General features: G+C 42.1%; 1 protein-coding gene across 2 annotated transcripts in view; it reads left to right on the forward strand.

The window, feature by feature from the left end:
• Positions 1 to 14,158, forward strand: part of LOC132870678 (protein Hook homolog 2-like) — a 51,305-nt gene that overhangs the window by 11,856 nt on the left and 25,291 nt on the right. For both annotated transcript variants that reach the window (XM_060904445.1, XM_060904446.1), the window contains exons 2-8: positions 677 to 759; positions 7,044 to 7,116; positions 7,252 to 7,302; positions 8,323 to 8,455; positions 8,658 to 8,725; positions 11,948 to 12,010; positions 12,861 to 12,941. In XM_060904445.1, the coding sequence (XP_060760428.1) occupies positions 677 to 759; positions 7,044 to 7,116; positions 7,252 to 7,302; positions 8,323 to 8,455; positions 8,658 to 8,725; positions 11,948 to 12,010; positions 12,861 to 12,941 (552 nt within the window). The remainder of the gene's footprint in view (positions 1 to 676; positions 760 to 7,043; positions 7,117 to 7,251; positions 7,303 to 8,322; positions 8,456 to 8,657; positions 8,726 to 11,947; positions 12,011 to 12,860; positions 12,942 to 14,158) is intronic.

The following is a 14,158-nucleotide window of genomic DNA, read 5'->3' on the forward strand; positions in this document are numbered from 1 at the left end:
AAACCTGATGCATCAGGAACACAACACCAGTCCCAGGTCATCTTTCTTTCACACCGACGCTGAGGAGAATCAGTCTTTCATAATGTGCATGGTCACAATCCAATAATATGCACGCTATGGGCAAAAGTATATGAACGCCTGACTGTCTTGCCCAGTCTCTGAGCATAAAGTTGTCAAGCTGGAGCGTTCTGTTTCCTTTCAATGGAACTAAGAGGCAGAAAGCGAGCTACATGAAGACTTGGAGTGGAAAAACTCGAGAGCCCTGACTGAACACCTTTGGGGCAAACTGGAACCGGAGCCTCGTCATCCCAACAAGAGTACCTCATCTCACGAATGCTGTTGTATTATACCTAGCTGAACTGAATGAATATGCATCCCCTCAGCCACGCCTTAAAATCTAGTGCAAGCCTTTTGAGAAAAGTGGAGCTGATTATAACCGCAAAACCTGGAACGAGATGTTCAATAAAACAACAGAAAAGTCACCTTCCTGTTTATTTTAAAGCAGCAGTCTGAGAACTCTCCAGATATCATGCTGCCTTTTGAACGCTCTCCGCCAGCAGCTTTATATACAGTGATTTTGATTTTGTTTCTTTAGATGTTCTGCGGTAAATGGAGTACTAAGTTAAAATATCAGCTCATTTGTGTTAAGTCTGACCTCTTGGTTTTTGTTCCACAGTTGCGGACGTTTCAGGTGCCGTCATGTACGAGTAAACACGACCTCACCAGCGGAGTGGCCATCGCTCACGTGCTGCACAAAATGTAAGTTCGTGTGTGAGCCATCCCAAATATTCCATTTCTTTTGGCAACAAGTCGTTCAATGTCATGCTAGCTGAATGGAATATATCTGATGTACCATGATGATTTATTTTAAATATCAGACCTCGTGTGGGGTTTTTTTTTTTTTTTTTTTTTTATATATAAACGGATCAGTCCATACTATCGAGCCCTCAGTCTGATATTTTCCCGTAAAGACCTCACACTCAGTTAATAAGTAGTTGTATTAATCGATTAAAACTCTTATCGGATAAAACGGTGAGTTATGAACATCCTGAGTTTGTACAGACTTGAAATGTGTTTCATTACGTCTTAAGTAATTAAAGGTTATTTTCTTGACGCCGTTCAGTGATGCGCTTTGATCTCTCTGAATTAAATGGGGAAGAGAGAGATGAAGAGATGGGGAATTGACCAGGTCTGATCCAGGGACGTAGACACAGCTGTTCAGAAGTGCTTCAGTGTTTACTGTAGGACAAACATGAGTATAAATCCACGTTCAAGAGGGTGTTGTAGCTCCGTGAGTGTGGCGTATCTGAGTTCTGTGTAGGACAGGGTCGTGTCGGTGGGTAATGAAGCATGATCTCACTGGTCAGGATAACCTGATGGAAACGGAGCAGAAGATAAGTTTCAGGGATTTAACCAGAACTAGTCAAAACATGTAGTGATGGAACGAGCCTGGAGCGGTGACGAGCGGGTCAGCGGGGCTCTCGGATCACTCGGGAAGCCTTTTAGCGACGCGCAAACCAATCGAAAAACTTTTTATTCACGTTCTCATCATCTGGGGAGCCGAGTTCACAGAGGTGGCTGCGGGTTATTGGAATAAACTCCACTAAAGTCACTTTAGGATCTACATGGATTTGCTCTCTCTCTCTCTCTCTTCCCCATCTTGCTCTTTCTCTCACCCCTTCTGTCTGTCTTTTGTCTGTCTGTCTGTGCCCCCCCCCCCCAAAAAAAAAAAAAATCAGCTGATCCTGTTTTGATCATTTTTTGTTGTCTTGAATCCACGACTTTTGTGTTTCCGGTTGCTCTAATCGATATAAAACATCCCACTCCTTTTCTCTCAGCTTTGTCCGCACTGTCACTGCTGTGTAATACACACACTCACTCGCATTTTAAACACGGCTAGCTTCACCACACTGGGGTTTGATCCAGGGTTAGTCCAAACATTTTAGTGCTAACATGCTAACTGTTAGCAGGGCTCGACGTTAACTTTTCAACAGTAAATTTCCACCTGCCCCCTATTTTGCGAGTACTACTTTTTTAAAGAGGAAAACCATAGAATAGTTGTGAATTACAACATAAAATGAAGATCACACATTGTGTTGAAGTTTGGTTATTGATTATTATTAAGTTTGGTTATCCGTTGCTTTTTTACTTGTAATAGATGACGATTTTATCCAAAAGAGTTTTTCCTGCCTTAGTTGATTTATTTCCCTTTCACATGCATGCAGCTGTTGTAAAGTTTGGTGTGTTTTGTGTAGAACTCTGTCAAACTGTAGGTTCATTACTCGATAATGTAGAAGTCATAAAATTGAAATCTATAACATTGTTTGTATGAAGAAAACAATAGGGTGCCAAGACTTTAAACAGTACTGCAGGCCTAGACATTAAGCATTTACCACTGGTGGCCCATTGGGCCAGTGGAATTGAAAAGTTACTGGCCCAAATGGAAAATGTGGTGGCCCGAATGTGTGCGGTACCTGCGTTCAGGCCACCACATTTCATACACTTCATAATACACTATGATCATTGATTTTTGGCGAGAAAAGTAGACTTTAGGGGTACATGATGTTGCTGAGCGCAGCGAGGCTGAAAATTTTTGCAGATCATTGTAGGAGGCAATAATCTCATCTCCGTACAAAGTAGGGTCACATTTTCATGACACCCCCCTCTCCCCCATAATGACCGCCCCCTAAAATTAAAGAGCCTTAAGATTATCACAACTTTTATTTTGATTTTGTACCCAAAAACAATACTGACAAGACAGTAACTCAGTCCAAATTACCAGCAATGGACTCGGTCAAATCAAATTGAAATAAATATATAAAATGTTTTTGCTTCTGAAAATGTGCACTGCACTGAAATGGCAATAAAGTCAATTTAAGGTTTACAGTTTAGTGCAGTAGCTTTCCTCTTCCACACTCATCTAAAATGCGTGCACATCCTGCTGCCATGGTGTCACTAAGTGTGTCCCGATGGTCATCTGAGACTTTGGTAAACTCAGCCCTTCTCTCCTCGATCTGGCACTCGACCAAAATGACGCTTCCGAACAGCGCTGAACATCTCCGAAAATGCACGAAGATGACACACTCCTGCCGTGGAGCAGAGCGTGACGAAAACAAAGATGACGGACCTCGTATCGAAACGGTGCATTTTATGAACAATTTCTTCACAATTCTGGGTAAAATATGAGTAATAAAATTTAATTTGTATCGAAAACGTACTGGCCCGCCCGGGCCACTGTTTGGCCAAATTTAGTGGCCCGAACTGGCCCAAAAGATGTAGTAAAAAAAAAAAAAAAAACACACCACCGGGCCATCACCCTGTACTGTGTGTGTGTGTGTGTGTATATATATATATATATATATATATATATATATATATATATATATATATATATATATATATATTTTTTTTTTTTTTTTTTTTTAAATCATCCACCTCTAGGTTTAAAAAAAAAAAAAACAACCCTGTGCTGTGTCATGACAGACAGGATAACATTTGAGTTTAAAATTATCGTTTTGGGTGTTTTTATACAGACCTGGCAACCTGTAACTGGATCGGTGCAGTGGGGTGGGTTTTTTTGGGGGGGGGGTTCCCTTTTTTTTTTTTTAAATAAACCTAGAGGTGTATGATGTATAACAAACCCCCCCCCCCCCCCCCCCCCGATATATAACTATTTTGCCCAGGACTGTGTTCCTCCAATAACAGAACCAAAGCTCCAGCTCTCTGCTCTGAATCCATTCTGTTCTTTCAGGATTTGTCGCTCCTTGAGGGTTTTTTTTTTTTTTTTTTTTTTTTTTTTTATGCCCGAGTTGTTTGAACCCAATCTGGGTTTTCTGTGTCGAATAAGCAAGCGGCTTCACCTGGCAGAAAATCAAACACTTTCATGAAGGAGCTAACTTGAATGCGAGCAGAAAAAAAATAAAACAAGATTCTTAAGCAAACTCTTCCATCCTCACTTCCAACTTTGTTTTTGTAAAATGCATTTTAAAAACAATCGTGAATTTCTCTGGAGTTTCCAGGCTGAGCTCCTCTCCTCGTATTCTTTAACCACTCACTTCCTCCTTGTTCTTGAAGCATTTGCTTCTATTTGTGAACATTTTTCTTGATGGCAGGGAGACGGTAACGCCTTTACCTATTTCTCTGTTTTGAAGAAGCAAAAACGGCGCACAAATTAACCATATTGAAGACAGATTAAGCTGCTTACATGAAAGGCTGTGTCTGTCTGACTCCAGCTGTAATTATCACGTGATGTGTGATGTCATGCACAAGGAGTCTGTAAACAATACGCGTACCATACTACACCAGCTGGGGGATATAAAATAACTTTCAAAACAGTAAATGAAACCGAGACTAAGAAAACAGCCAAGGCATGATGGTGGATACATAGTGAGGGACGCTTTTAGGAACTGAAATAAAAGATCAAAAAGCCTAATTTTTGTGGTGCTAGTTCGTAATATGTGCTCATTCCAACTTGCCCAGTCGGGCATGTCGGGGACACATCCCACTCGCCCAAATGCATGTTTCACTTGCCCCGGGCAATCGGGCAGTGCTTAATGTCAACCCTGGTTAGCATGTGAACATGCTAAGGCTAATATGCTAAAAATGGTGACGTATGAAGCATTACTAGTCTGCTTGTGAAAGAGCTAAAAGAAGAATTTTCCTCAGCAGTTAAGCTAACTCTACAAATTGGGTCAGCTAATTCCCCAAATCTACCCACCGTGTCCCTGAACACGCACTGGCATCATTTAACCAGAGGAGTTTACTGTTTTTAAAAAAAAAAAAAAATTGTTCATTTCTTTCCTCATTTTCTTTTCAACTCAACTGCTGGTATATTTTATTTTTAAAAACACTTTGGGTTTGATTAAGAATCACCTCAGTGCTGAGAGAAACTGTATTTTCCCGCTCGGCTCACCGTTGCCATGGGAACCTCCACAGCTGATTGACGGGACCATTCACCAATCACAGCTCGGACACGAGACATTTCCTCACAGCTATCTTTTTTTTTTTTTTTTTTTTTTTTTTTAATTCACCGGTTTTATCCATTTTACAGGTGATGTGTAAACCCACTCGACGCTCTCATCCCGAAAACATCCCAAAACGCATTTCACATCGTTCCCTGATCCATGTTTACCGCCTCCGGGACCACAGAATGGTGTTAGTGTGTAGCTTTGTGCTTGCTGTCTGTTTACCGCACCGTGTCCTCACTGAGAGAAAACCTCCTCAAAGATGGAAGTGTGGGATGTAAATCTCTAAATCCCTCAGGACCTGTCGTTCCTGTCATTTTAAATCAAGTGTTCACTTTTTTCTTTTGCCCTCAGTAAATCTTTACAAATTTTCTACACAAAATACCAGCTTAAGTTTTTAAAGTCCCTGATTATAATGAATGCCATGGCTTTTCTAAACCTTTTGTTTTTGGAAAAAAAAAATGTAAAGCTCATAGGCAACGGTTTTAATTTTATGCACATTTGAAACTTTGTTAAAAAACCCTCTAACTTTCTTCTGGTCCCAAGAAGTATTGTTAATAAGTAATAATTAAAATAAGTTCACGCGGATCGTGGCAAATTTCTATTCGGCTATTTTTGTGACCACTTGGCACGTGACGTCATTTAAGCCAAACAAACCGCTGAGTTGAGTCCACTTCCGTTCGGTTTGAGTGCAGACATGCGTTTGGGAATTTCCAAAGAAAACCCCCCATGCCTTACTGTTGTGCAGTGAACGGTAACCACAGGACCGGTTCAGGAAGTTTTTACCTTTTTCTGAGAGAGGAGAAGAGGCAGAGTGTAGATTGGCTTTTTCCAGAAGAGGCAGAGTGCGAGGATTTGGCTTTTTCCGAAAAAGGAGACGAGGCGGAGCAAGAGGGTTGGCTTTTTCCAAAAAAGAAGAGGCGGAGCGAGTGGATTGTGCGCATGAAGCCAGAGGTTTTTTTTTTTTTTTTCCGGAAGAGGAGACGAGGCAGAGAGGGTGGATTGTGCGCGTTAAAAAAAAAAATCAAGCAGTCAAAGAAGAAACAGAGCAGCAACGCTCAAGCAAAAAGGAGAAGATTGGAGGTAAACATTTTTACATTTGCTTGCAATTGACAAGTCAAGAATCCTGAGGGATCCTGTACAATCATTGTGGAAATGAGACAAAGGGATATTTCCTCACTTGGAGTCGGCTATAAATAGTATAATGCCGCGGATGGCAGGCTAATGTGGCCTACCGGCGCACCGTCAAGTAATCATTCCCTATATCCACTAGGGAGGGCGGTTTAATTATTCTTCAAAAGGGCTCTTAGTATTATGACGAAAGTAGGAATTTATCATAACTACCAGGATAAATCGTTTGGGCGCGAGTCTTGTTGAGGTCCGGGGTCACTGTGATCAGAGTCGGCCGAGTCGCTGTCCGATTCCGAGGCCGCACGGTCAAACCAGTGAGCCACATTCACCGATTGCTTCGCAACGGCCATAGGGTCAGACATGTATGGTTTCACCTCTTGATATTCAATTTAGAGAGTTCCTACTTCAGAATCGCCATCGCTTTCAGACATTTTACACAACCTCTCACGACCAAAGTCCGTACACGTGTGCTCGGTTCACAGGTAAACACAGAACTGCTCCCAGTCTGTTTGGCTTAAACAATGTTACGATGACGCCCCCTGGTGGTGAAAGTGCGCATAAGTGAGTTGTAAACAAACCTTCGGAAATTGGGCAAAACGGTATATTTTAACCATTTTATTCAATTTTAGGGTGCAAATTAGACACCAGGAAGATTGAATTCACTTTTTGGGTCGTTCTTCTAGACGAAGTTGATATTCTACATTTTCACCTCCAACCGTTGCCTATGACCTTTTTAACTTTTTTTTTTTTTTTTCCCCCATGCAATAGTCATAAACTAATTTTTTATACATTGTGGTCCTACACATGGGTCATTTTATATCTTAATGCCTGATTTGGAAAAGGTGAAATCCATATGACGTTCAGCTTTGGATAAAGAACCAAGATGTGCTTCGTGGCAGCTGATGGGCTGCTGGTTCTCAGTTTCTGAAATGTGTGTGTCGCTTCCAGAGACCCGTCCTGGTTTAACGAGACGTGGTTGGGGAGGATAAAGGAGGAGGCCGGCGACAACTGGAGGATCAGGGTATTTACATTAAACGGCTACAGCTCATTCTCCAAACGGAGCAAGCTAGAACACACAATACTTTGTATAGGTGAATCAGTTATGCTGCGTTTATTATATACACTTTTTTTTTTTTTTTTTTCCCCCCTCCCTCAGGTCAGCAACCTAAAGAAGATTCTCCAGAGCATGTTGGAATATTACCATGACGTGAGTACAGCAACTAAAGGACAGGAGTTCTGTTTTATTCCTCATACAGTCACATGACTGAAGCTCGTTTTCTGTGATCATGGTGTCAAAGATCAACGTCATTGTTAAAAAAAAAAAAAAATTGGTTTGTGATGTCATCCTGTCAATTCAAAACAACTCTGGCAGCTCAGTGACTGCTTCATAAAGACAATGTTCATTTACAGTTAGAGTTTTAATCCTCGGTGTACCACTGGGCTCTCAATCAGCTCTTTCCTTTACTGAAAATAATCAGACTATTCCTAAACAAACGCCTCATACACACGGCTGTGTGAAAACAACCTTAATATGCGCTCACCGGCCACTTTAATAGGAACTTGTTCTTGATTCTCAGATCCCTGTTCTTGGCTGCAGGAGTGGAACCCAATGTGGTCTTCGGTTCTGCTGTTGCATGCTGAGATGCTTTTCTGCTCACCACGGGTGTAAAGAGTGATTATATGAATTACTATATCCTTCCTGGCCGTTTTTCTCTGACCTCTTATCAACAAGGCGCTTGTTTAGTTTCCACTCACAGAACTGTCACTCACTCGCTGACTCAGTGGGTTTTTTTCTTTTAAACCACCATTCTGTCTGTGTAAACTCCAGAGACTGTTGTGTGTGAAAACCCCCAGGAAATCAGCAGTTTCTGAAATGCTCAAACTAACACCCATGCCACAGTGAAAGTCAGGCTTTGAGATGAGTTTTTCCCGTTCTGATGTGTGAACATTTACTGAAGCTCTCGGTTTGTATCTGCATCAAGGGATCGGCTGATTAGAGAACTGCATCAAACAGCAGGTGGGTGGATGGGTGTTTCTAATAAAGTGGCCAGTGAGCGTATCTTACTTTTATTGCCGTTTTTATAATCCCCATTTAAAAAAAAACAAAACTTTGTTGGATCAGTCAAATCATCAAAAAGTCAACATGGTGACTCATCCTGGACAGAACACACTTCCAGCAGAGATGAGGGAAATATTTCTCTAATATGTGTGGTGTTCTCTCTCTCAGGTGCTGGGGCAGCAGGTAGCGGATGAACATGTTCCAGATGTTTCTCTCATTGGGGAGATGGGGGATGTGACCGAACTGGGTCGGCTGCTGCAGTTGGTGCTGGGCTGCGCAGTCAGCTGCGAGAAGAAGCAAGGTACCCTGGGATACCGGACAGCTGTCCACCTTCCGCAGCCATCATCAGGAGCAAACGTTCACAGAAATGTCTTCTCTGATGTTGAAGTTTATAGAACAGCGATGCAGCTGCAGATCACACTGCTCATTCTAATACACTGTCGTTTCTATAGTAACCACTTTTAAGTTTTATGCGTGTGGTGTCTCTCTCTTTCTTCCTGCAGAACACATTCAGCAGATCATGACCCTTGAGGAGTCGGTCCAGCATGTCGTCATGACTGCCATCCAAGAGGTATGCAGTGTTCAGCCAGCCCCCCAACCCCCCCCCCCAAAAAAAAAATTACACACACATGGAAAAGTTTGTCTACAGGTTAAATGTCCTCAATATTCTCCTCGAGCCCAAATGAGAGTGGAGTTTTCACTGGAACCAGCAGGTGAACTGATTTATACAGGGTGTTTCAAAAAATTTGATTATATTTGAGATGCAAACATCCCAGAAACTACAGAGTCCAGGCAAATGAAACTGAACAGGCTTAATGTTGAGCTGTGTGTGTGTGTATATATACATGTTATTTCCCAGCTGGGAGGTCTGTATTGTGAAATACCGTGACCGAGGTCTTGAAAGTACTGAGCAAGGCCCTCTGGGCCGAGGTCAGTATTCAAGGCCGAGGTCACGGTATTTCACCATACGGACCGACCTTAAGCTGGTAAATAATAGATTTCTTTTTTTCTTTACCAAATTCTAACAGAAAACGAGAGCGCCCGAAAGGGAAAACTGAGCTGAGCCGTGATTTTGAATCCTCATTCACGGCTGTAATGCAAATAACTTCCTCCTCGGTATACAAGTGCACTTCCATGGCAGGAAAAAAAAACTACATTTTGCCGCCTGTGTAGTCCCCTATTTATACAAAATTGAGTTATTCAGGATTCAGCCATGTTTTTGCTCGACCAAAGTTATACAGTATTATGACCTTTTATATTGCATAAATAAAGCCATTTGGTGAAGCTTTGAAGAAGAGCTTGTACTGGTTTAAAGTTTTTACCTAACGTATGTATTATGTATTAGGATAACGTGGTCTAAAATGGGCCTCATTAACTAACGAGATCAAACTGTTAGCAAGTTAGAGGTTTTTAGCTTCCTCCTGAAATGTTTTTTCTTTTATTTCTTCTTCCTCAGGGTAGTAAAACTCGCTTTCGCTGTGAACACTGTCGTTATCGCTATCCATGCTGTAAAATTAATGCTGTTATACTGAGAAATGCTGGCAAACATTTATAAGATTTTTGATAATCTTATAAATAAATCTTATAAAAAAAAGATGGGGGCGTCGTGGCTCAGGTGGATAAGGCGCCATACCATAAATCCGGGGACCTGGGTTCGATTCCGGCCCGAGGTCATTTTCCCGATCCCTCCCTGTCTCTCTCTCCCGCTCATTTCCTGTCTCTACACTGTCCTATCCAATAAAGGTGCAAAAAGCCCCCAAAAAAATCTTTAAAAAAAAAAAAAAAGATAAATGTTGACAAATTGCTCCTATGTTTGTTGTTGTGAACGAGTCGCCAGAGGTCCGTAACTGGGGTCCGTACCATAGGATACGGACCCGCTCGCCAGCCAATCAGAGCGCAGGATTTGGACCATGAAAAAAAGATTTTATTCCTCAAAATTTGAATGAGAAATTCAAAGGTATGTTGATTCTATGAACGATTTCACAAATTTTCGATATGCACGCCGCCTGAGACACGGACAGTCGTCCTCTCTGAACGGTTTGTGCCGTGCCCAAATCTGCATTGCAGTTGGTGCGGGGTTTTTTGTTTTTTTTTTGAGAGAACTCTCTCATAAACACATGCTGCACAGTCTTGTTTGAGTGTACTCTAACACACAAAATACCTTTTCTTTTCCAGCGAATAGCATTTCTGTACCCAAAAAGATTTATAAAATGAGTTTTTTGACCGGTTTCTACACATGCTGTTAAAAACTGGTCAATTGAAGAATTGGTAAAGTTATTAGATTGTGAATTATTTTTTTTTAAATGCCCTGTATTTCGGGTTTGATCTGAGCAGGGTCACGGTCAGATGTCTGAAATGGATTTTCTTGAGTTTTGTAGTTTATTTTAAGGGCATTTCAGGTGAACATGTTAGTAATAAGAAGGGCAGGACTTGTTGGAGGACGTGTCCTTGTCCAGGTTTACATGTTCCGTCTTGCTGTTTTGCTTTCTTTTTTTGGATTTTCTTTCTTTGCCTCTTTCTGTGTCCTTCCCCCCCCCCCCCCGTAGTCCTTTCCTTTATTAGCTCATCTGTCCATAAGGCTGATTGCCATGGCGTGGCATCTGTCCATCTGTCCTCCACAATTCGGTTAAATCATATCTCCTCTGTCGGTTCTCTGCAGATTTCTGTTCCAATAGTTTTGTTTGAAAGAACTCGTCACTCTGCACAAAACTTGGTCATTGTTTTAATTTTTTTTTTTTTTGCTAGTGAGTTACTAATTAGGCCAAATGAACATTTTCCAGGCCTCTTATTAGAATTATATCTCCTCTCTGATTTCTCATCCGATTCCAGTTCTGGTTGATGTTTTGGGTCGATCTTCCTTCAGGGACCAAAACTTGGTCATTTGTTTGTTTGTTTGTTTTTCCCCCTGTTGTAAACAATTTTGTTTACAACTTTGTTTATCTTCAGTTCTGATTGTTTGTTTGATTTGAAAGAACTCGACCTTCTGCACAGCACTTGCTCATTGTATTGTTAGTTTTTTGCGAACAAATGAGTAATTGAGTCACAATACATTCTGACTAGAATTATATCTTTCTCATTTATGTGAATTCCGCTCTGATCGCGGTTTTGTTTGTTTTGGGTCGATATTTGCTCAGGGAACAAAATTAAGTCCTTTGTTGATGTTCCTGTTGTAAAGAGTTTGTCGTGGAGGTTGGTCCCCTCTCACATCGTCACATTTCAGTTCTGTTTGAGGTTTTGGTCGTGAATGGATGTTTTTGATGGCAGGCCAGATGAGCTGCTACGCCCTTGATGTTCTGGTTTGTCTCTTATTTTCCTTTTGGTCTTGTTTTCTTGGTAGGAGTGTCAGCATCGTGTGCATGGACAGTTCCTCGACCTCAACTACGGCCCTCTAAATCCATAACTGGCCTGGGTCAAAGACTAACTTTTTTTTTTTTTTCTTTTAAATGTCATTGTCGTGCAGTTATTGTTTGTGCCTGCCTATGATGTTATCTAATAAATCTGGCCAGTTCTCCCCCCCCAAGCCAGACGTAAACCGCTGTATTATCACGTTGCACGCTGTCGTCTCGGCCAGGTGTTGTGTAAATGTAAAGGTTTTCTTAAACAAACAAAAACCCTCCTATCTATTTGTGTGTTGACATCTGTTTTGAGCACATTCAGTCTGGTCATGTTGATCTCACATGCTACAGAGCAACAAACCCTGCAGGCTCTTTTTAAGGCAGATCTTGTGGATGTGATGGTGTACGGTAGAAACCATCTGCCTTATTTTGTGTGTGGTTTTTTTTTTTTCCTCCAGCTGCTGACCAAAGAGCCTGTGGAGTCAGGAAGCCCAGACACATACGGGGACTTTGATTATCAGGTGAGTGTGTTGTGAAAACTTGCTAAGACCTGCTAAAAACTTGTGTGTGGTGGGTTTTTTTTTTGGGGGGGGGGGGCAGTGTTGAGCTAAAAGTCCACTAGCTCACAGTTTGTAAGGTGGTACTCGTCTAAAGGCTAAAGCCTTGGTCACAACCGGCCATACGTGCTCCTGCGACCGGTCTACGTGCAAGAAACGCACGGAGGGCGCGCGTGTGACGTGCTGATTTTCGAGCCGCAGACCGGCCGCAGAGGTTCTTTGTCATGTCAAACAAACTCTACGGGCGCTTACGTTTTTTTTTTCAGGTTGCAAGACAAACTTACGGCCAACGTGCGTCTTTCTCCACGAACAAAAAAAAAAAACGCAGTGATTTGGGAAACGCCAAAAAATCGTACGTCTGGTTGTGACCTAGGCGTAAGAGAGCACACGACTGCTAAATGTAGCAATTTTTTTTTTTTTTTAAAAGCATACTTCATTGCACTCTAGCTTGAATGTTGGATTTGTAACCTGACTCCCCACTTGCAGAGAGTTTTCATTAAGACCCGGTCCCACAACCCTGTGCATGTGTATTAGATACTAATGGGATGACACTTGAGATAACCGACTCCTGCGATTGACAGAATATGCCCCTCCCATCCAGAAAGCACGGCTAGTTTTGCTCTCTCGGGCTCTGTAGTACGCTGGTACTCTAATCGTGTGTCAGAACCACAGCTGTGCTATGCAACATCTAATTAACGCTATCCAGGTAGATGGATGGATGGATAAGTAGTGTTCAAGCGTTTTAGTGTACAGTAGGATGCGATTTGGCCTATGAGACTTGTGTAACTTTTTTTTTTTTTTCCCCTCTTTCTAGTCGAGGAAGTATTATTTCCTGAGCGAGGAGCTGGACGAGAAGGATGATGCGTCTCAGCGCTGCAGAGGGCTCGAACAGCAGGTGTGTGCATTAACTGTGTATCTGCTCTGTTGGTTCAGATCTTGATTAGCACGTGTGTACAGGTAATGTTGCGTATTAGATGTGGACACGTGTGTACTAGGTTCTCTGAATTCCACAGCAGAACAGGAAAAGTAGCATTAATATTAACGAAGCTAAATATCTGAACTAGACCAGTATTTTAAAGTAAGCTCTGTACGTGTGCGAGTGTGAAGTGCAGTGGGGTGTGTGGTTTTTTTTTTTTTTTTTAAGGTTCACGCAGCCGCCTGTTTATCCTGTTTTGGACCGACTGACCTGTCTGTGTGTCCTGTCTAACTGGTTTCTGTTTGTTTACTCATAAAGAGACTCGGTAACCTTAGAAGTGTGTGCAAGTGTTTCAGAGAACTTACAAAACCGAGATATCTGCTTTGTACTTGAGATCATGACACGAAAGATTAGACATCTTGGTTTCAAATAGAATGTGATCAAAGCATGACCTGTTTGGGTACCGTGGCAATGTTCAGCCCTGGAGGTACGGTAGATACACACCACTGATGTAAGAGAAATTGTGAGGGTAAAATCCCCAGTGCTGAAGTAAGTCCCTGTATTTGTCCCTGTAAAGCTTGTCGTAGGACAGTGTGGGGTTCGTTACGGAGCCGCGATGTCCGCTATGTGAGTATCTCTCGCAGTGATTAACACCAAAAAAAAAGCCCAAACGTTTCCTCCTCACCTCAAGCACCATCTCCCTTTGTCTCTGAGTACCAGCTCTCTGTATATCTCCAGTCCAGCCAGGGTTCTGCTTTGAGTCGCCTGCATTTTCTCTCTAACATCTAAAGCATGGAACATCAGCGCAAGGACAAAACCAGACTAACCCTGCTCGTTCTGTCAGGCCTGCGCATGCCACCTGCCATTGTTCTGTTACTTCACTTGCACGTTAAACGTTCATGAAAGTGAATGTTTCATAAGTCATTTCAAATAAAACGTGTGTGTGTGTGTGTTGTACAAGTGCAGTCATTACTCAGGTGAATGTGAACAGAATGTGTCTTGTCTGCCTGACGCCAAAACACAGTGTACATCTACACCATACCTTTCTGAGCTACAGTATTTAGTCACAAATTCAAAACCAGAATCATGGATGCCAACGGCGCGCCTTTTGGCGGATGCCGCCTTTTTCACGGCTGTCTGGGGGACTTGTGTGAATCGTGCAGATCCTATGAGGGTTTTTTTTTTTTTTTGGGGGG

This window comes from Neoarius graeffei, chromosome 22, assembly GCF_027579695.1.
Source record: "Neoarius graeffei isolate fNeoGra1 chromosome 22, fNeoGra1.pri, whole genome shotgun sequence".
In the NCBI taxonomy this organism is placed as follows: Eukaryota; Metazoa; Chordata; class Actinopteri; order Siluriformes; family Ariidae; genus Neoarius; species Neoarius graeffei.